This window comes from Saccoglossus kowalevskii, chromosome 9 (genome assembly GCF_978046115.1).
Source record: "Saccoglossus kowalevskii chromosome 9, keSacKowa6.1, whole genome shotgun sequence".
In the NCBI taxonomy this organism is placed as follows: domain Eukaryota; kingdom Metazoa; phylum Hemichordata; class Enteropneusta; family Harrimaniidae; genus Saccoglossus; species Saccoglossus kowalevskii.
The window spans coordinates 21,217,301-21,239,612 of NC_140649.1; the positions used below are offsets into that span (position 1 = coordinate 21,217,301).

At 34.0% G+C, this 22,312-nt stretch overlaps 1 protein-coding gene across 1 annotated transcript in view; it reads left to right on the forward strand.

Annotated features, from left to right (window-relative positions):
- The window catches only part of LOC100374244 (muscle, skeletal receptor tyrosine protein kinase-like), a 28,902-nt gene extending 8,360 nt beyond the window's left edge, over positions 1 to 20,542 (forward strand). Inside the window, exons 3-11 of the mRNA XM_085503992.1 lie at positions 4,338 to 4,610; positions 5,801 to 5,931; positions 6,894 to 7,114; positions 9,495 to 9,767; positions 9,975 to 10,162; positions 11,399 to 11,422; positions 12,048 to 12,136; positions 13,478 to 13,631; positions 14,428 to 20,542. Of these exons, the coding sequence (XP_085360118.1) occupies positions 4,338 to 4,610; positions 5,801 to 5,931; positions 6,894 to 7,114; positions 9,495 to 9,767; positions 9,975 to 10,162; positions 11,399 to 11,422; positions 12,048 to 12,136; positions 13,478 to 13,631; positions 14,428 to 15,599 (2,525 nt within the window). The 3' untranslated portion in view covers positions 15,600 to 20,542. The remainder of the gene's footprint in view (positions 1 to 4,337; positions 4,611 to 5,800; positions 5,932 to 6,893; positions 7,115 to 9,494; positions 9,768 to 9,974; positions 10,163 to 11,398; positions 11,423 to 12,047; positions 12,137 to 13,477; positions 13,632 to 14,427) is intronic.
- Positions 20,543 to 22,312: the final 1,770 nt, after the last annotated feature.

Here is a 22,312-nt window from a genome sequence, read left to right on the forward strand (position 1 = left end):
ACCAAAAAAGTTTTCAGCGAAAATTATTCTTTTTTGTCCATTTTACATTCAACTCACCAAAAATCAGTGAAAAATAAATTCCATATAAAACGCCCAAAAACGTCTTTCCAACGAAAAATAATTGCAGCTGAAATATAGTATCTGACAGTTATTCAGAGGCCCTTAGTATTTTCTGTTTAGTTGACTGTTTTACCCCCAAAATATGGTGAGTTTGTAGTTGCTATTTTTGATAAAATGATGTATGGTGTTTTAAGCTAATTTTCTGACAACAGAACTCCCTGCACTTTAAACATTATGCATTTCCTAAGTTGTGTTAGCACACATGAAGCAATTCGAACAGCAATGCATGATGGGATTCATAGTTGTGAAGACAATAAGTAACTTTTGTCAATACCTCAGATGTAAATCGATATAAATTGTGGGTCGCCATCATTATCTGATTTGATTTTTGGTTACTCAAAATTTAAAAGGTTTTTGAAATACCATCTTTGTGGTTAACAGGTTTGTACCAATTTTTGGTCTCTGGCTTTGTCCAGTTAATTTTTGACTTATCATTATTTGCATAAAATGTGTCATGCTGAAAACTGGAGTCCAATTAGACACTTCATAATATATTTTATTAGACGCATAAAATCCTTAGGAAAGGATAAAAAGGGTCTTACAGAAAGAAATTTAAAAACTATAAATCTAAAAAGAAAAAAAAAACCTATTCTAAAAATATAAAACAAATCAAAAACAAATATGAATAAATAAAAACAATTTGCAGCCAATGGTGAATACAGAATATGAAATGAACACAAAATGTAACCTAAATACACTGATAGTTGTTGCTGTTTTGTTTCATAGCTGTTTTTTAAGAAGACAGCTAAGGTTTCCCAGAATAAATATGAATTTATTCTGACTTTCTTTATCAAAATTTGGAACTTTATTTTGTGCAGTCAGGAATAATTTGTCCCTGTGGTGACTGTAAGCTGGACATTTCATTACAAAATGTTGCTCATATGAATAGTGAAGCTGTCTAAGAAACAAATACATCAGGTTCTTAACCTTCTCTATTTACAGATTTAGTTAAGACATTGAAAGCTCTACACATTACATTCTACCTTATTCAGTTATAGGCACCACTTTGTTGCACTTTCATTTCATGGTGGCATTATTTGTGGTTAAATTTAGACAACTTTGTTTCAAATGGCACTTATTTCAAGCACCAGTTCTAGTACTGGTAACTGTGTTTCATCAAGCCATTGTTCTTGCTCCATTCTGGTGATACATTATTGGCAATATTTTACATTACAGTCCCATCTTAGTCACTGTAGCCTTTATTTTAAATACTGTTTTCAGACAGTCTAGAATATTATACAAAAAGTATCATCCTTTAGGAAGCAGTGACAGTTTGCAGTACTATCAACAGAAAAATAAAAGACAAATGCATCGCTTAGTAGTAAATGATCACGGTAGCGAAATCCGATCATGCTACAGTCCGCAGTTGCCATTATTACTCAGTAGTAGTTATAATATCGTACAAAAAATAAAATGTAAGTAAAATTCAACCTAAATTTCATCGTAAGCAAATGATTTCAGTCGCATGTAAATGCTTGATGGGATTCGATATCTGCCATGCTTCTTGCTTCGTGTTCTTTGACCTGATAGGTCAAGTCGTTAATTAACCAATCAAAATGATAGATGATGCCAACATGATCAAATTACCATAGCTCATTTAAATAATGTATCAATGCAACACAGAGGAGATTTGTTGATGTTTGCGATCTTTTGGCTTTGATTTTGGTGGGAAAACGGCATGATTTTTTTTTTTTCAAATCAAGAAATTAGTTATTATTGGAAAGTTAAATTGAGCATTTAAAGAATAATTTAACATTGTTTTCTGTGATAACAGTTCATTTGAAACGGAACATTTTCGCATAGTTTTAATTTTGTGTTTATGGACCTACTGCGAAATTCACTAAATTAAAAACCATGCGAATATTTTCTACATCTACAGTAGACCAAAGAGACATGTTTCAAGAGATTATAGACTGATTTCTTAAAATTTGTTAGAAACAAAACCAAATTTTTTGCATAAAAGCCCATAGTACAGTAGCAGTGAGAGACTTCCGCGATCGTGTCTATCGCTACTAACCGGTAACCGATAGTCGATCCACCGGCGCCCAATTCACGATCATTACATGCCAAAATTTCAACTCTCTGGCACATAATTGGGGTGTAAAATTCGATGTTTTCTTGGCTCTGGCGCCTAATTGAAGGTGGCGCTTAACTGAAGACAAATATGGTATATGTTGTGGGTGGTTTGCAGATAGTGCAGGCATTTTTGAACCAAAGTATTTATAAAGATTAGGCACATCATTATTGGGACCCAGACTATGTTACAATGAAGTAGCCAGACTAGGGTACAATGCCATATAATGACCCCTATGCAGAGTTCTCCCTAGCCTGATTGGTATACCCTTGAGCATGCCGAATTATTTGCATATGGTTGGGGGTTTAATTTACATATAATTTAATTTGCATATGAGTATATCATCACAATGGTTGTAATTCGAATATCCTCAACTGTCCTTGTTAAAGTATTATCCTGCAGTTTTTAAAGCCTTGAGCATTTTACAACAGGAACCACATGCTCTGCCAGTCGCCATTGGTGAATTCCGATCAGATTTCTATGCAGTAACGTATATCACCTGAAAACCAATGGATATAATGTGGTACAAGTTGTCAATTACTGAGATTAATACTGTAAAGTAATTAATTTTCACTCTTTTCGCTAAAGGAATGATTCATTGTAAATAAAATCCAGCGAGTATACCTTTTTTCCTATATTTTACATTCAACTTGTCAAAAATCAGTGAAAATAAATTCCATACAAAACCCCAAAAAAGTTTTTTCAGCAAAAATTAATTCCAGCTACAATAAAGTATTTTACAGTAAAACACAAAAATCTATTTTAAAATAGCCTACTAATTTGCTCAAATGGGCAAATATTATTTTTAGCCAACTGACCAGTGTTGCTAAAACTGGTTTATTGTCCATCATGGAATATATGTTTGATACTAACTACCGTAGTAGGGACACAAAAATGATAAATTTGTTAAAAATTCTGTTATAAAATGGAAAATTTGACATTTTTTTTTGGGCGCAAATAGTGATTGTTTTTCAAGTCAGAAAAGCAGTTTGTTTGTGTTGACTAGCGTCATGCATCAATCACCAATTCAGACATAATTTATTATGCCCTCGGCAGTTTGGAACCTCCAGGCACACAAATAACTTTTATGGCGTTATTTTGATCATACAGCTATTTTAGCAAACACGGCTGCCTAGTAACTGGTACATGTACAAGACGTGATGCCAGGCCACACACACACTCGTTGTATTTGCGGTTCTTTCAAAGAAGAAAGTAAAAATAGAGATGGAAAAGTTTTGAATAACAATGTCTATTTTTGTCACCTTGAAAAATAAACCTGCGTAGTATTTTCCATATTTAAAAAAATTGATCAAGACCTGTTAACAATGGGAAATTACATGCATGCCCATTTGATCCAGAATACAAAAAGCGAGGTAAAGTACTTACAAACAGGTTTTACAATGCAAAGCAGTTTCTTTTAATTTCTAAGTCCAAAAAAAAAAAATTTTGTTCAGACTTTGAATTTGGTTGAAATTGACTGACTGATGGCAATCGTATTGTGTAAATCAACATTTTTTGTTTTTGTTCTTTTTGTTTATTATTGTAGTTTCACAGAGATGAAAGTGTCAGTGGCACAGATCAATTCAAAATGGCTGACTAGCATATTGTTTACCAAAAATGTTTTCACTTCTTTCAATCATAATTTTATTTATACCTCAGTGCACAATTCTGTATAAAATTGCTTACTGTAAAATATTTTATTTTCCCTTGGAATTAATTTTTGCTATCGAATCTGACAGAGTGACCACCCCACGTATCATTGCTTGAAAAATGAAAGCATTTGGACTTACGTATATTTATAAGGTTATTAGGAAGGATAACATTTCCAAAACATGACCAAAATTTTCAAACAAAAACATACCCCCCCCCCCAACTATTTCTCAGGTTTTTGCACACCCACGATTTCTTAAGTTTAGCCTCAATGATGTTTGTCCAATGAAATGCACTATCCTTATGAACACTATAAAAATTCATATTTGCAACTGTAACTCAAGTGCAATGTTCTCTAAATGACTGACTATGAATATTACAACCACAATGCCACTTTACTGAAGACAGCAGAGCTATTTCTACCACCAGGTCGCTTGTTTATTTAGTCGCATGTGGATGAAAACTTCATTTATTTCCTGTTGTTCTGTTTTAGTGCCCCATATACGGAGTCATCCAAAGAATGTGACAAGTCTGGTGTCTTCTAAAGTAGTGTTTCACTGCTCTGCGAGTGGAGACCCAGAACCAACGATACGATGGCAGAAAGATGGCGTGGATATACTACCCGCGAACAATCCAGATATCATTATGAAAAGGGGTAACCTTAAAATCAAAAGTGTCAAAGAAGACGACGCAGGGAGTTATACATGTGATGCGTATAGCAGTGCTGGCATTGCACATTCTGAACCTGCATATCTAACCGTACAGGGTAAGTGCCAAATTTGTAAATATCATTGGGGTCATAGGTTAAAGTTTACGCCTTTTTTTATTGGAGATCCACCAATTAGACGAACCTTCATCATTTTTTTATTCCAGATAACAGAATATTAAAATAAATATAATATTATTACCATCGTTCTAGTACATGTGTAAGAAGGCTGGAATTGTGTACAGGAACCACTTAGTGCATCAAGACGTACAGGAGACCACTTTAATATGGGAAACAAAATTCAAAGAACATCGTGAAATTTTATTTTGTCTTTGAATCAAGGGGCTGCAATAACTTTTGCAATAACGTAACACTGTGGTTCTTGAGACAGGGAATTGTAATAATTTTCGCATAATTCTGTTAACACCCTGACTAAGAAATTGGTGGCAATTGGTGGTAAGAATCTCACCACTCAGCAATGCCTAGAAAACACAACTTAATTGAAAAGGTCAACGAACTGAAAGGGTGCCCTCACACTTCAGGCTTCAACCATTTTCTTGAATTTCATAATGTGTTTTTTCATTTTGTTATTACAAAAAGTGTGGTCAAGTAAAACTAAACTTCATACATATGTAATAAGTAAAATGACTATGGGATTTGATATTTGAGACTTGTGAGTGTGTAATTTTGTGGAAGTTCTAGACTTCACTGCCTTAAGGTCAGTTCACCCAAGATAGTTCATGAGTTGATTTCTGTGTGTGATATAATTGGGTCGCCAAGGTAATTCAGATAAAGTTGCCTGAAAAATTATCACAACGTTTTTCAGGCAACTTGTTACTGTGGTTCGCTGCCTTGTGACCGCATTGCCTCGAAATGCCTCATGTAAACTAACCTACAGGTATATAACTTCTTTTTTTCTGTTCTCAATGGTAATGTAACAACCAATTTATAGGATATCTAAGTTGTCTGTCAGAATGCCAAATCAGACTGAATTTTGTTTATTTATTCAAATTTGGTTTATGTATTAAAATTTTGAAAGTATCAACTAGCTGCAGACGTGTGATGTCACTTGAAGACAATTCCAAGCCATTGTATTGTTATATTTGCCCAAAACTTATGTCGCCACATCAAAGTGATTTACAGTGTACATTTCTATCATATCATATGATCTACAAAATCTAAAATCTGATTGTCATCATCAAGTTGAATGTTTCTGTATTTCATTAATATTTTTGACTTAATTCTTTCAGTTCCTGTTCGAATTATCCATGGGCCATCAAGTGTTAGCGTAGAGTATGGCACTGTCGTTGATATCCTATGTGAAGTTTTTGGAGTGCCGGAACCGAATATTTGGTGGATGGAGCATGGTATAACTATTCCAGTGAGTAGTACATTATGTCTCTCTGCCAGTGAATAAATACATTATGACGACACATTGCATTCTTTTTGGCGCTATTATTAGCATTTCCACTGAGCGTCAATGTGATTGCAGGTTTGACAGATTATGGTCAGTACATACAAAGAGTACATAATGCCCACTTGCCAAGCTTACTTGTTATTTAGGAGAATGTCCTTTCGTCAAAAGGGACTTTAAACTCCCTTTGTGATTGTATAATGGGCCTAGAAATATGGCAATAATAATTTCTCTTAATTAGCATTTGGTACAATAATAAAGTCTGCATATTTCACTGTTTGGAGATCAAAAAGCTGATCGTTTTTTTTTGGCATTTTACAACTATTAATATCATAGTAGTGCTGCGTGTACATTGTATGCTGAACTTTTAATGATTGCATGTGTCAAGATTTCTGTGAAAAGAATAACTTTAATGCTATCGAAAGCCCTCTTTTCAGTGATTATCACTTAGTTTTTGTCACAATTCCCTCAAATCTATTGTAGCATCTAAATAATTAACTCAAAAATTCAACTCAGCTAATCATAGCTTTTAGGTTGTGGGGGGAATGGCTGGCTAATACAGTAAAATGTAAAATTTTCACTGGGTTTAAATTTCGCTGATTTACCATTTCAGGCATATTCAGTGGGTTTTAAATTCATGGTTTTATCATTTAGATAATGTGTTCTATGCTAAATTTTACATATTCACTGGGTTTTTATTTAGCTCTTTTTTCAGTCTGCAAAATAAGCAAAAATGAAACCCAGTGAATAATTAACCCCCTTACAGTATTTTATAGTCTTTTTTTTTGCTTGCAAAGTACTGACTGGAACAGAAAGTTTGTTGCTCATAAACAATAGATTTTTGAAAGTGGTAGTAAGGGGGCGACATAGTACCACGTAGCAAGCAAAACTTTTGGTTTAATTGATGTCTATTATGTTTATTTTTTCAGGATAGCAATTCACCTATTCTGCATGTTACCATAACAGGACAAATGATATATACGTGTTGCGCTGCTAATATACTTGGCAGCATTTGCTCAAATAAAGCGATAATTTCAGTGTCTGGTGAGTTTACAGTTATTCCAGTTATGCTCATGTATGCGTTGTTTTCTCAGCATACAAACATCTTGGCAGGTACTACCATAGTGCTTTGTTTTCCAAACTTTTTTTGGTGAGTTTTTAAATTTCCCAACTGTTCGGCCAATATAGCTTTTCAAATTTGCTCTCTCACGACTATTATGTGCAATTTCAGATGATCTAATTTTTGTTTCCCTTTGCGAGCAATATTTACTGAACATTCACTTTTTCAATGATTTTGTGTGTGTCTTACTTAACCTTTTTACCACCAGTTCCTTCTTTTCATCACAAATTCACAAAATAGTCCTGTTTATAGATTCTTTCCTTAGTGGATTGGGAAAAAAATTGACAATTTTTTTGAGTAAAATCTGAAAATTGACTCAAATGTTGCCTGTTGGCTCCAAAAATAGGGTTCATTTCCAGAAATATTGAAGAATATAAGAAAAAAATACAAAAAAAGTCTGGTTGTGAAAAGGTTAATGTTGGTGATCATAGTAATTTGAATATATTCATGCTAATGAATATGTTGCATAGTCGTCCCAAGACTAAAAAAAAGCTTAATCAGTGATAACATATACACAATACTGAAGAAAAGTAAAGTTATTTGTCTGTTTTAAGTGAAATCAATTCACTGAAATGTCTGTTTCAGTAATCATTTTATTTCTGTAATAATTTGTTATATCTTTTGTTTTTCATACAATTGGACGATTACAGATAAGCCAGAGTAAGTATCATACATGTTGATTTTCATATGAGTGATTGTCAGTCGTCGTCCGTGTCAGTGTTTTATTTTTGACTCCCGTGTGCGAAGCACAAAAAGGGAGTCTTTGCAGTTAGTGTGTCTGTATGTGTGTGTGTGTGTGTATGTGTGTCCGTCTGTTCCACTGCTATCTCAAGAACCATACATCAGTTTTTGATGAAACTTGGTGCATAGATGCTCTGAACATATGTGCAGATTTGATTAGTTTTTGGTAAAAATCCGTGCATATTAATTACCTAATTTGCATGATAATTAGCTATTTTTTAGTGGTTCCATGACTGTTCCACTGATATCTAAACAACCACTCATTGGATTTTGATGAAACTTGGTACATAGATTTTCTGAACTAATGCTAGGTTTTGATTAGTTTTTGGTAATAATCTGTGGATACTAATTACCTAATTTGTATAATGATTAGTCAATTTTCGGTTTTTCCACTGATATCTCAAGTAGTAATCATCACATTTCAATGAAACTTGGTACATAGATGTCATATGACACTGCACAGACCTGATAGTTTTTATGGTAATATCAGTACATGTAATTACCTAATTTGCATAATTAATTAATTTTCAGCTTTTGATATAAGTAGTGAGCATTACATTTCAATGAAACTTGGTACTTACATACTCAAGGACTATGCAGAGATTGATTGTTTCGGATAAATATTTGTGCATATTAATCACCTAATTTGCATAATTAGTTAATTTTCAGCTTTTCCACGGGTATCTCAAGTACTAATCATCGCATTTCAATGAAACTTGGTACATAGATCCTTTAGGACTATGCAGAGACCTGATTAGTTTCAGGGTAAATAATTGTGCATGTAAATTACCTAATTTGCATAATTAATTTTCAGTTTTTCTACTGATATCTAAAGTACTAATCATCACATTTCAATGAATCTAAAATTATGCAGAGACCCAATTAGTTTTTGGTAAATATTTGTGCATATTAATCACCTAATTTGCATAATTAACCAATTTCCAACTTTCACACTGATATCTCAGGTACTACCGGGTAATCATCACATATCAATGAATGTTTATACATGGATGCTGTAGGACAATAGACAGACCTGGATAATTGTGGGTTAAAATCTGTACATATTAATTACCCAATTTGCATAATTAACCAATTTTAAGCTTTCACACTGATATCTAAAGTACTAATTTCCATTTTAATGAAACTTAGTACAAAGATGCTCTAGGACAATGTACAAACCTAATTAGTTTGGGGTAAAACTCTGTTCATATTATTTCCTCAATTAGCATAATAATTCATAATTTTTTGGTTGTAATCACATTTCAATTAAACTTGGTACATAGAGTTTTTGTTACATTGCGCAGACCTCATTAGTTTTACAATCAAATCTGTTCATGTTAATTTTCTGATTTGCATAATTAGTTTTCAGCTAAGTAATTTCAAATTATATTTAATGTGTCTCCAATACTCTTAGCACATGGGAGTTCTTTCTAAGCTTTCTTTGATTGTTATTTTTGGTGAAAAGTGATATTTTAGACTTCTTGTTAAAAACAGCTAGTCCGATTGCTTTGATACTATACATATTGTTCATTTTCTAATGATATCTTCTGTTCTTAATTGAAATGTGCATTGCTAATAGCAGAGCTATCTCAGCCAAGAGGCTGCTTGTTGAGGGTTTTGTGGGGGAAATGATTTCACCCAAAAGATTAATAATTCATTTGCATTACAGGCCAGCTGGATTTTGTAAAGAGTACAACCCTAGCAAAGATGAGAGGGGAATATGTTCAAACTTCATAAAAGAAGATCAGAAGGTTTTCTTCAATAATTCGGTTGAAAACCCAATAATGGTGAATGAAAATATTACACGAGGACTGTGGATCAGTGTGGATAATGTGGATAATCGGCAGTGCCGGATAGCTGCCGAAAAATTGCTGTGTCATTATTCTTTTCCTGATTGTGACGATTCGGTTGCTTACTATCCAATGCCAAAATTATTATGCAAGTAAGTTTATTTGATTTTTTTTTTCTAACCTGAGTGCAGTTTTAATATACTCACATTATATTTAGAGAACATCTTTTCCGTGAAATGCTTTGTCTGTGAGTTAATTAGGAGACAGCCTCCTCTCAATTGCCTGTATATACCGTAATATTCCAGTGTTATCGTAAAACTTTAAATAGTGAATGATCAATCACATTTTTGTCTTTGTAGGGAGGAGTGTCTTCTTGTGCAGGAATCTATTTGTAAAAATGAGTGGGGAGTTTTAAAATTAAACATCGATCAAGGTATTCCCTTGAAGTCACGTGGTCATTTCCATTTTCCGAATTGTCACGAATTACCCAGTATTCACACCTTGGGTTCAAATGGCCTCCCAAAGTGTTCTGTTGCTGGTATTCGCGGTAAGTAATGAGATATTTGGCTTGCTTTGTTCCACGTCTTTATTTGTTGTCATGCAAATTTCTATGTACTATTTACTTACACAGGAGGTTTGAAATGTACAAGTACGATCTATTGCGTAATAATTTGTAAATGTGTTGTAGGGTAGGGATGGGTGAAGTTTAAGTGAATTTGGGTCATGAACTACTAATATTTTTAAATCACATTTGGTTGGTTTTATAGCCTCTAGATGACAAGGTTTTTGATTTGAATACTGTAAGGGACGACGAAAAAAGATCGATGTCGGATAAAAAAACTTATTTGCTTCAGTTTGGGGGTGGAGGGTTTGACCTCAAAAATTTTCCACCCTACAAAAATGATTTCATTTTTTCATGAAGTCAAAAAAATCTTAAGTATTTGTAGTTCATTTTTTTTCTTCTATCCAATCATGGACAAAAAATCCAACACATCCAAGACGAGAAAATGGTTCGGTCCTAGTGTAAATATGTGCGTTGTCATACTAATGTCCGATTATCAATTTGTATTTAATGGTGAATGTAGTCTGTTGCCATGATCAATATTTATCAATTAAGTTTCGGGGGGGGGGGGGGGATAAAGGAATTAAGTTTTTTATCCTACATTGAACTTTTGATGTTGTCCCTAAGCAAAGACGACTACAGAATTGTTTTGTTACTCTTTACGTCATTGTCCTTATTAAGGTTTTATCATAAACCCTAAACAATGAAGTCCAGCTGTTTAGGTTTAAGTCAAATTGTATTTTCACCGACTTTCACATCACTGCATAGTGTAAAATTGGTTTATTATGAATTTACAGTGGTGATTGTATGCCACAATGACTATAAATGACATATGTGTAGAGATTTCACCCACAAAAATGAGGACAAGAAATACATGTACATCACCGAAAAAACGCCTCATATGAGACGTTAATGATTTGTTTATTAGCGTTGAAAACAACATTTGGATGTCTTGTTTCACTTCTCCTATAGTAGCCAATCCTGTCTAACTAAATCTTAATTAAAGCAATTGATCTACTTTTCTACCCCAAACACGTTTCCATATAGCATATAGTTTTAACTACAGAATATATAATATATGTGTTCCTCTCCCCGTTCCGAAGCCCCTCCCTCGAAATTGTACATGCCTGTTAGACAAGAAAGGATCTATAACTCTTCGAGAAATTTCAATAAAATTAAATTCATTTATGTATTAAAAATACCTATATTTTGCCTTTACAGAGGAGGACCCTGATTTAATCACAAGTAAGTAAATAAAGGTTTCATTTTTTCATGCGCAGCCGGGTTGCTATGTAGTGAATAGTTTTCAAAATAGTAGTCAAATGGAGGGCGCCCCCTGGTGACCAAAAGTGTTGTTTTTTCTTTCAAATGTTTTTGGAAGATGGCACTTGACAAAATAAAGTTCTATAGAAAAATGGGAATTGAAACTTATAATTTTTTTTCCCCCTACTTATCACTCATCAATTTAGTGTCATTAATAATTATTTTAAATTCAAACTATGTGATATGCATTTTACGATTTGTCCTGTTTTGTCACACTTGGGAACGCCCAGATGGATGTGATAATGTACTATTATACATTACTGTATCCTACCTTATTAGCATATGCAAATTCCAAATAGGGAATGTTTAATTACGTGATTGTTCCAAGGTGTTGAGCATGTTTTGTTTTCTTTAAACTTATCATTGCAAGGAATTTTCACCAATATTCACCACCCAGTTTAGGGTTTTATACATCAATTAATCGGTTGGATTGGGAAGATGTATAATAAAGCTATACGAGCATGTCAACCTCTGCTACACACTTCCACTGTATGTATCTGTGCATATTTTGCGATATCCTCGTCTAACCTTGTATCTTACTTTCTAGTTGACTGTATTTCTGGGAATGGTGATTATTATCGAGGTACGCAAAGCCTATCAGAGAACGGTGTTCCATGCCAAAAATGGTCTTCTCAAGTAAGTTAATTTTAGAATATGCAACCATGTAATGATTTGTAATGTAATGCAGTAATGTAATTATTGCTATTTAATGTAATGTGCTGTGTATGTACCAGATGTAATATGTTAAATGATGTTGTGCAATGCAACATAAGGTCATGTGATGTGATGTGATGTAATTATTGCTATTTAATGTAATGTTATGTACCAGATGTAATATGTTAAATGATGTTGTGCAATGCAACATAAGGTCATGTGATGTGATGTGATGTGATGTAATTATTGTTATTTAATGTGCTGTGTATGTACCAGATGTAATATGTTAACTGATATTGTGCAATGCAACATAAGGTCATGTGATGTGATGTGATGTAATTATTGCTAATGTAATGTGCTGTGTATGTACCAGATGTAATATGTTAAATGATGTTGTGCAATGCAACATAAGGTCATGTGATGTGATGTAATTATTGCTAATGTAATGTGCTGTGTATGTACCAGATGTATTATGTTAAATGATGTTGTGCAATGCAACATAAGGTCATGTGATGTGATGTAATTATTGCTATTTAATGTGCTGTGTATGTACCAGATGTAATATGTTAAATGATGTTGTGCAATGCAACATAAGGTCATGTGATGTGATGTGATGTAATTATTGCTAATGTAATGTGCTGTGTATGTACCAGATGTATTATGTTAAATGATGTTGTGCAATGCAACATAAGGTCATGTCATGTCATGTCATGTCATGTCATGTCATGTCATGTCATGTCATGTCATGTCATGTCATGTCATGTCATGTAATTATTGCTATTTAATGTGCTGTGTATGTGCCAGATGTAATATGTTAAATGATGTTGTGCAATGCAACATAAGGTCATGTGATGTGATGTAATTATTGCTAATGTAATGTGCTGTGTATGTACCAGATGTATTATGTTAAATGATGTTGTGCAATGCAACATAAGGTCATGTGATGTGATGTGATGTAATTATTGCTATTTAATGTGCTGTGTATGTACCAGATGTAATATGTTAAATGATGTTGTGCAATGCAACATAAGGTCATGCTATGTGATGTGATGTGATGTAATTTAATGTGACATGATGTAATGTGACGTGATGTAATTATTGCTATTTATGTGCTGTGTATGTACCAGATGTAATATGTTAAATGATGTTGTGCAATGCAACATAAGGTCATGCTATGTGATGTGATGTAATTTAATGTGACATGATGTAATGTAAGATCAATGGACAATACTTTGCAATGTACCTTATATTTTTAGCATTGAATATAAAAAAAAAAACTGTTTAGCTAGTTTAGCTAGTTACAATGTTTTTCTTTTTTTTCAGAGTCCTCATACACACAGGTTTACTCCAGATCTTTTTTCGGAACTTCCCGAGACAGAAAACTTTTGCCGCAATCCTGGGGGGGTTCGGGACAGGCCGTGGTGTATCGTAACGACCGTTAACACAATATGGGAGTATTGTAATATATCGCAGTGTGGTATGTGCATTTCCCCATTATCTTCAAGCATGTGATTGTCAGTAACTAACGTGGTGATATACCTGAAGAAAATGACAGTTTGACTTTGTGTTCTGATTCGGCATGTGATAAGGCTATGCTAACTCGTTTTTCTTGTTGGTATTTTGATTAAAATGTAATTTGTTGTTTGTGAGTAACCCCGCTTCATCACAGGTTACTGACGATCATTTGACACGTGTGAGTGAGTGAGTGAGTAAAATTCAATCGAATATTAATATTGTCACGGTAGTCACATGTAAACTACCACATTTGCTCTCTTAGTAGCACATATTTTAATTTTTCGGTATACAACAAATGTGATTTTTAGCTCTGCTGTCAACTTTGTACAGCGGAGCTTATCATATGAGTGATTGTCCTCCGGTGTCGTCCGTCAACGTTTTTTTTCAACTTCTTCTTGAAAACTACAATTCTTATTGCTTTGATACTTGATGTATATGTACCTTGGGCAGACCTCTCTTAGATTTGTTTGTTTCATGATATCTTCAATTCTCTAATTTTAATGAATATTTTTGCCATTTTTGGAAAAAGGGATATTTTCAACTTCTTGTTAAAAACCACAAGTGCTTTGATACTATACATATAGGTACCTTAAGTAGACCTCTCTCAGATTTGTTCCTTTTCTAATGATATTTTCAGTTCTTTAATTGAAATATGCATTGTTAACAGCGGAGCCATCTCAGCGACAGGCTGCTTGTTTTGATTTTTCAACATCATTTAAGTTCAAATAAATAAATAAAATAACTTTGTTTTGTTTCAGAAAATGATTCACTCATTGTTACTTCTACTGAGACTGATTGGGGTGCTACAAAACCTCCTGCAGAAGAAGGTGAACAAAGCAACATCATCGCTACGGTTGGAATCAGCCTTAGTGTCGTGTTAACTGTAATAATACTACTCACCGCCCTCATGTGCTATAAATGGCAACAATACAAGCGCTATTCTATGTACGAATTTCCAAGCAATTTTGACGCTTCAAAGCTACCTGAAAATCCAATGTATGAGCGACCGCCGGTCGATCGTAGCCTGAGTCAGAGTCTTGGCCGATTGGAATACCCCCGGAACAAGGTAGTCTATATGAGAGACTTGGGACAAGGAGCGTTTGGAAGAGTTTTTCAGGCCAAAGTGCCGAACCTTATTCCCGAACAGGAATATTCAATTGTTGCAGTGAAAATGTTGAAAGCTGAGGCGTCGGATGTGATGCTGCAGGCGTTCAACAGGGAGGCATTATTAATTGCCAAATTCAATCATCCGAATATTGTTAAATTATTGGGCGTTTGTTCAATAGGGAAACCTGCTTGTTTGATCTTGGAATATATGGGTCAAGGAGACTTGAATATTTTTCTGCGAGCCCGTGATCCCAAACAGAGACTGGAACTCAATACTGAGAGACGTTCGCGAAAAACCGGCCTCAAACTCTACCAACAGTTAAAAATAGCGCAAGAAATAGCAGCTGGTATGGTTTACATATCTGAGAGGAAATTTGTGCATCGAGACTTAGCCACTCGAAACTGCCTTGTTAGCGATAGTTTTAGAGTGAAAATATCAGATTTTGGACTGGCTCGCTATGTGGGAAAGCATGTGTTCTATAAGGGTAAAATCGGTGATGCAATACCTATTCGTTGGACTGCACCTGAATCAATCTTGCACAATCAGTTTACCTCGTGCTCGGACCTTTGGTCGTTTGGGATTCTCTTATGGGAAGTGTTCACCTATGCGTTACAGCCTTACTTCGGTGCTTCGCACACCGAAGTGATTCAGCATGTGCAACATGGCAGGGTTCCAGCATGCCCAGACAATACCCCTAACGAAGTGTACTCTCTAATGAAGCAATGCTGGAGGATTAATCCCCGAGACAGGCCAACTTTTCTCACGGTGCTTATAACGCTGGAGCAGTTGCAACGAAAGTTTACTGGACATGATGTCTGCTAAAAGGGAGCCACCTTACCATATATGTTTTCCAAAGCAGTCGCTATATAAATTTAACTAATAAGGAGCCCTACTACTGAATTGTGAGCCTTATAACATTTTTAAGTCATCCTGAGCAGGATTGCCGTTATCTGACACTCTCCTAAAAGAGGCCTTCCATTGATAATTATTCTGTCGCAGCCAGTGAAGCTTCTTCTTTTAAAAATGTCTTGCTGCCACCAGCTAACAGAAATGCCGAGTTATGCCTAATATTGAAACTATAATTGTATCTCACCACTTTGATTACATAATTTGTATGATAGATAATTCAGTTCTGCATCTGCACAATATTTTCGTAGTCTATACTGTTGTAGTTCATATCACTAATATTACAGTTACCACTGCTTTTATCTTCAGCTCTCTCTCAATAATACAGGTCATCCGCTGCATCTGCGCTATTTCTGACCCTGTATATTTCTAGTCTTATTTTTAGTTTTAAGGCATATTCGTGATATGTTTAACGCTTTAGTAATGTATGGTTATTCTTAAATGGGTTTCAACTCGTTAGAACATTACCTGCATCTCGCGCATTGTTTTATCCGAGTAGATTGTTGTTATGAAAAATGATGAGGGATGTGCACCCCCACATATCGCACCATAGTTATGCTGACATGAACAATATTGTGTAAAGTATCAAGGCTGACATGGAAGTGTGTGTGTCACTTTATTCAGACCAAATTTATCCATCGAGTTGAATCTTTAGCAAATTTACAAAGCAGTTTCCTTGTTTTACAAAAGGTTGTCTAATTTTTTTTTTTAGCAGTGTTGCTGCTTTGTTTGTTGAAGTACTAAATAATGTTCGAGACACACCAAAATTTTAATGAAAAACAGGAAGAAAATATTCTGTGAATATGTATATGCTTGTCTAATATCCACTAAGTGGGGAGTAATTTTTTTTTTTCTTCTGGAACCAAAGTGCTTTGCCAGTTGCCAGTGTTGGATTGTTCTTACATTTGACAATAGCTAATTTTGTCACTAACTGCAAAGACAATGTACAAACTCAACAGTGTTTAATTATGCTCTATATTACAGTGATATTTAAATGTTATTTTTCTCAGTTTTACTAAACTGTTTTGGTTGCTAGTAATTCCCCGATTAGGAGATATTATGGCATCCATAATGACAAAATTTCACAAAAGTTACTAACTCCTCATGTCGTAGGACAGAAATTTTTCACTGCTACCAAATATCACAATTTTCACTTTCTCCCAAAATTTGCAAAAATTTATCTCACAAAATGAAAGCGATTTTACAATATTCGATAATCGACTAATGAATAAAAAGTGCTATTAGCCACTTTGGCTAAACTGTTTCACTTTTAAGCGCGAAAGCATGACGAAAGGATAGAATTTTGAGTTATTGCACAGGTTGAATCATAGAAATCAACACAGGCGTTGTATAAAGTTTGATGTGATTAATATTTAACTAGGCAGTGAATTACAACTAACTGCACTGTAACTATTATATTTAGGGGAGGGTGGGTGAATGATTTTACAATGAACGTTTCCTCGTTTTTTTGGCAATTTTACCACCTTGCTCTAATTAGTTCATGTCAATTTCAATAAACTGATAATTTTGATTTGTTTAATTTTCGTCTGTATAAATTTTCAAGAAATGACAACTTGACAGTTTTTTCAACCATGTGACACGTCATTTTTAAAAAACTCCCTATGCTCACTCTGCAATATTTTGTGGTTTTCCTGGACACTCAAAATTCTTGAAAATTTGTCTTTTGTGCGAATAAAGTGATTTATGACTTTATAAAGTTACCAGGTTTCGTTTGAAGTTGCTGTTAAACTTCAATCGTGACTGGAGAAATCTTCAGAATTAATAGATATGTAACACATTGAACAACTTGATTCTTGATGCCAAAAATGGGGTGTAACATTTTGCGAATCATACATTTTAGACAGACTGGGCATCATTTTCCATTGGCTTCCATAATCAACACATTTGAAAAAAAACACTATGGAAAGAATTGTGCAGATTTATTTTGTTAAATGTGAGAAAAGTTCACTTAGGCATTAAAACGACTAATTCTGAAGTCGGTGGCTCAACATTACCTGACAATGAATATATATTCTGAAAGCTTACATTTAAGAGAAAACTGGATATATTCAGTAAATATGTACCCTTGTACTCTCACTGTATTGAAAAAATGAGTTTGCAACAATTTCTATAAGAATTCATCTTAAGATATTAAGATATTAAAATATTAACATGCAGATTGGGGGTGAAGTTATGACTGTAAAATGATACAAGTACGTTGCAAGTCTGTTTGAACTTGTGTATCGTAAAAATTTAATAAAGTGGGCTTTGGTTAGTGGTCTAGTATTGACCTACTGGCACTTGTATTCCTTGAGAACTGCGAAAACATTTCAGACAAACCAGTTAACGTCAATCCCTGCACTTAATGTTGACCAGTGTTAAAACAAAATCAACTGTTTTATCTTCACGATACCTGAGGATTGTTTAGTCAATCACCTTGCACTATTTTGTCACATGACTAACAAGGACAAATAATAAGCTGAAATGAACACAGGAAATACTTTTTCTTATTTTAAATATTAACTTACATGGCATTCCCCCAGTGATTATCATATTATCTTCTCCAATTTGCGTCTTGTCTCCTGATATAGTTGTTATCAAGGAAGAAGGCGACAGTTCCATTTACTCTATCCATCTTTTTTTTTTTTTATTAGTTATAGTTTCAGTTTGAGCTTATGTTATGATACATGGCACCCCCGTGTCTACTTACAATGAGCGTTATCGTAGAAATATGAAATCATATCCTTTATCTTATTATTGCTTATCTGGTAAAAGTAATTCAGGGAAGAAACAAATTTGGCGATTCAGAGATGTAGAATAATTTATCTATCTCCTGGGTGTGTATCACCTTTTTCATGTCTGTGTTTATAGATTCGTCTCGATTTGTTTTCTATTATTACTGCAAAATTTCATTCTAGATTTCTAACTGATGTTTCAAAGGGTAGGTTTTACTGCTAGTGGTATTGAAAGAATTGATTCACGGCACTTTTTATTTTGTTTTCCTTTGTATTATTGGAAATATGTATATGGGAAGTCGGGGTGTATTCTGGTGTGTTTAAAGATGGCAATTAGGATCTCTGTAACACCATTATGTGCCGAAATGACGACTCAGTGTATATTTATCGTAAGTGTACTGTGGTCGTTATTGATCACGACAATCGGATTAGATCTTTCGGGACTGTTACTAGTTTGTAGATAGTATCATTTACTCCCTCAGAGACTGTTTCTCAATCATCCAACTTCTGCGATAGTTGACCCTATTCTTTCGTAGGTCATGCCGTCCTTCCCAAGTTGTGTGCACCGTTTGATTGATATCCTGTAGTTTGTTTTCCGATGATGATTATTTTGTTGATTTCTCATCAAGGGAAGTTTAAATATTTATAAAGGCGTTCTTTTGAGTTTAACAAGATACATTGCTTTGCCTGTATCTTGTATTTTACTGTTTGTGTGTGTGGGGGGGGGGGGGGCAGGTTGTTGTTAAAGTGCAGTGTTTGACACCATTTTTGTGTATTTCAATTTTTTTGGCATTGTGCACATTTCTGGATGTAATTAGTTTTTCAGTTTTTTTTCAGCTCGATAACTCATTTTTGCATCGCCTTTGCTTGAGTCGTGTTTTGAATTGTTACTCGTAACCAAAAACAAAACAAAACAAAACACCACTGTAAATTATTTTGTTGTTGAAACAATGTGTACATATATATATTGTATCCACAAAGCAGCTTTTGGTATAATAGAAGCATTATAGTTTCGTTCTCATTCACTTATTGTAGTAGGGAAATATAAAGTGATAGTCTGAGTTGTGTATATTACTATTAACTTTTTTGCCGATTTGAGCACTTCAGTGTGTTTGGAGTGACTCCCAGTGCTACAAAATTTTGAATAATTTTCCTCAAACTCACAAAATTCTGTCTTGTGTAATATGAAAGGTTTACTGTAAATTCTTTTGTCATGTGAAACGCTTAAACGCAAAGCGTATCGGGTATTTTGAAACAAAATTATATATAGATTAAAAGAAATGACGTATTCTAGTAACATTCTATCTTGTTTATGTTTGAAATGATGTAAATAATTTTGTTTTTGTTTTTTTACCTTAGCTTTGTTCTACAGGTTTAGTGTTCCCCTATCCCTCTGTATCTCATCTCATCACCAGGAATACCAACAATCCTAATAATTGCATTGGATATTGATGCACTTGTTGATTTCATTCCGTGTTTTTAAATGTTACTTGTTTCACTTTTATTTTCTTTGCTTCATTTTTTTTTTTCACGTAGATTAATAGACGTCTGATTATCGGCTTATCTTTATTAATGTATATAGATATGTAAATGTATTCATGCGTTTGTCGCCTCTCAGTTATGTACGTGAATAGTGACTTAAGTGCAGTATTCGGTTATGCATGTTAAGCTACTGACGTGTTATTGTATACAACACGACAACTATGATGTTTTCAATCTACGTGGAATATCAGTATTCTTTTACTGTAAATTTGTTAAAAAAAGTATTTAGTACCGGTATAGTTCAAGACAAAAATAATATTTTGTTATAGTCTTGTTATTAGTTATTAATACTCTGATTTAACAGAGTGCTGGTACTTACATAAAAAAAAAAAAAAAAAAAAACCAGCGTTACTTTTATAACCCAGGTGTAAAGGCACAAGTGTTTTGAGACTGCCACGTGTAATATTGAAAGTTATTGTATAATATTTTAAAAATGAAAAAAAAATGCTTTAAAATACATGTGTCTACAATACTGAACATATTTTTGAGTGGGACTTAGTTTGATCCTGCTACGTTGTTCATATTCCTATGTATGCTTTACAGTCAGTATATAAAAAAACGCTGAAATGTGTATAAATAGAATCGTTTGTTGACTCGTGTATCTTTTTCGGTTACGTGTGTATGTAAGAAGGCGGTATAATGGCCAATCAAGTATATAGTATACCTAATATTAGCCTATGTGCAAGACTGGCAGTCTCTTCCTGTTTAGTCCTCGTATTGATCAGCATTGAGTGTGCATTATGCCAGATATTCTTAAAGCGCGGGAGTCTTCACCTGCGCATGTGTCAGATGGCCATAGCGTGTCATTGTTTACAAACAAGTGTCTACCTAGGAGCCTTTGCACTTTTAGCGTGTGTTATTATCGTCGTTTGGGACTCAATTCCCGCGCATGCGCAGGTGACCACCCTCCTGCTTTAATATGTATATGGAGAATGGTCGTTTGTTAATTTGTACCAGTGACTGCTGACACTTCGGAAATGCTGGGCTGTTTGAATTTTCAGTCTGTTGCATAGGTACCTTCACACCCTCTAAGCAGATATGACATACCACTGATCCCATTGGTTGTTAGAATTCTCTGATGCATCGTTAACGCAACATACAATCTCAATTGGTGTAGTGAAACATCTTACTTATAGTTGTGTAATTTGGTAAAATGAAAATCATATTTTAGAAACGAGACAAGTCAGGGATCACAATATTTTTGTTTGTGCATCAAATCACCTATTCGGTCACGTACAATTTTATCGTATCATTGGATATGAAAGGCAAGGTATTAGTGGGGGAGGGTTCTGTCCTTATTGTTGTAACCATCGTTATTGATTACACACAGTCCATTTATCCCCTGTAGTTCAATCTGTTGTACCAATGCTTGTAGCTTGTAAATAAACTGTTGACAGCTCAGATAAGTATTTCAGAAGTTGCACAATCATTAGTGTGTATGTCAGCCATATCAAAAAATACAGAAGTTATTTGGCGGATTTTATCAATTTTGTAATCCATTTAATATTAAAATATAATTAAGCTACCTTACCAATTTTGAAACAGGTTGGTATAACTACCAAACACATTGTGTGCTCGAGTTGCACCATGGGTCTATTGTGAACAACTAATGAACCATGTATCAAAATGAAAAGCACCAAAATCATTCTTGTAGCGACATTTAACTATTCTTTTAAAGTATAATATTAACATATTATCAATATTAACATAAATATTGCAAGAATTATTCTGTTGACCAATTATCCCATCATTAAGACATCGCCATTCTGATTTTATGGGGACTTTTTAATGCTTAAAATGCAAACTATTTTCAAAATTGTATATTCAACCAGCCGACCAATTTTAACACACTTTGAACTTTCTAAAATGAAAATTTGCTGTTATTTTAATAGTTTCAATAAGAATAACAGGGATAATTTGTAATTCTTTGTTTTTTCTACAGATATCTTGAGTAGTAATCATCACCTTTTTATGAAACTTAAAACGTAGTCGCTTAATAATAATAATGCACAGACCTGATTAGTTTTGGGTTGAAATCTGCGCATACTAATTAGCTAATAATATGTATAATCACATTTCAATGAAATTTAGTACATAAGTGCTCTGGGGTAACCCACAAACATCAAGCTGCTTGTTTGAAAGCCTAATCTTAAATTTTGAATCATTTTTTTTAAATATATACACTCAGAATAGGAAAGTTGTTTCTTTAGTATGACCATTCTACCACCTCGTACATGTCTACTGTGGGATCCCTGTGGTGTGACTATAAAGCCAAAATATGAAAGTCAATCATAAATATGCAAATTACTTGGTAGTTTGTAGCATGAATGCCATGAAACAACAATGGAGGTA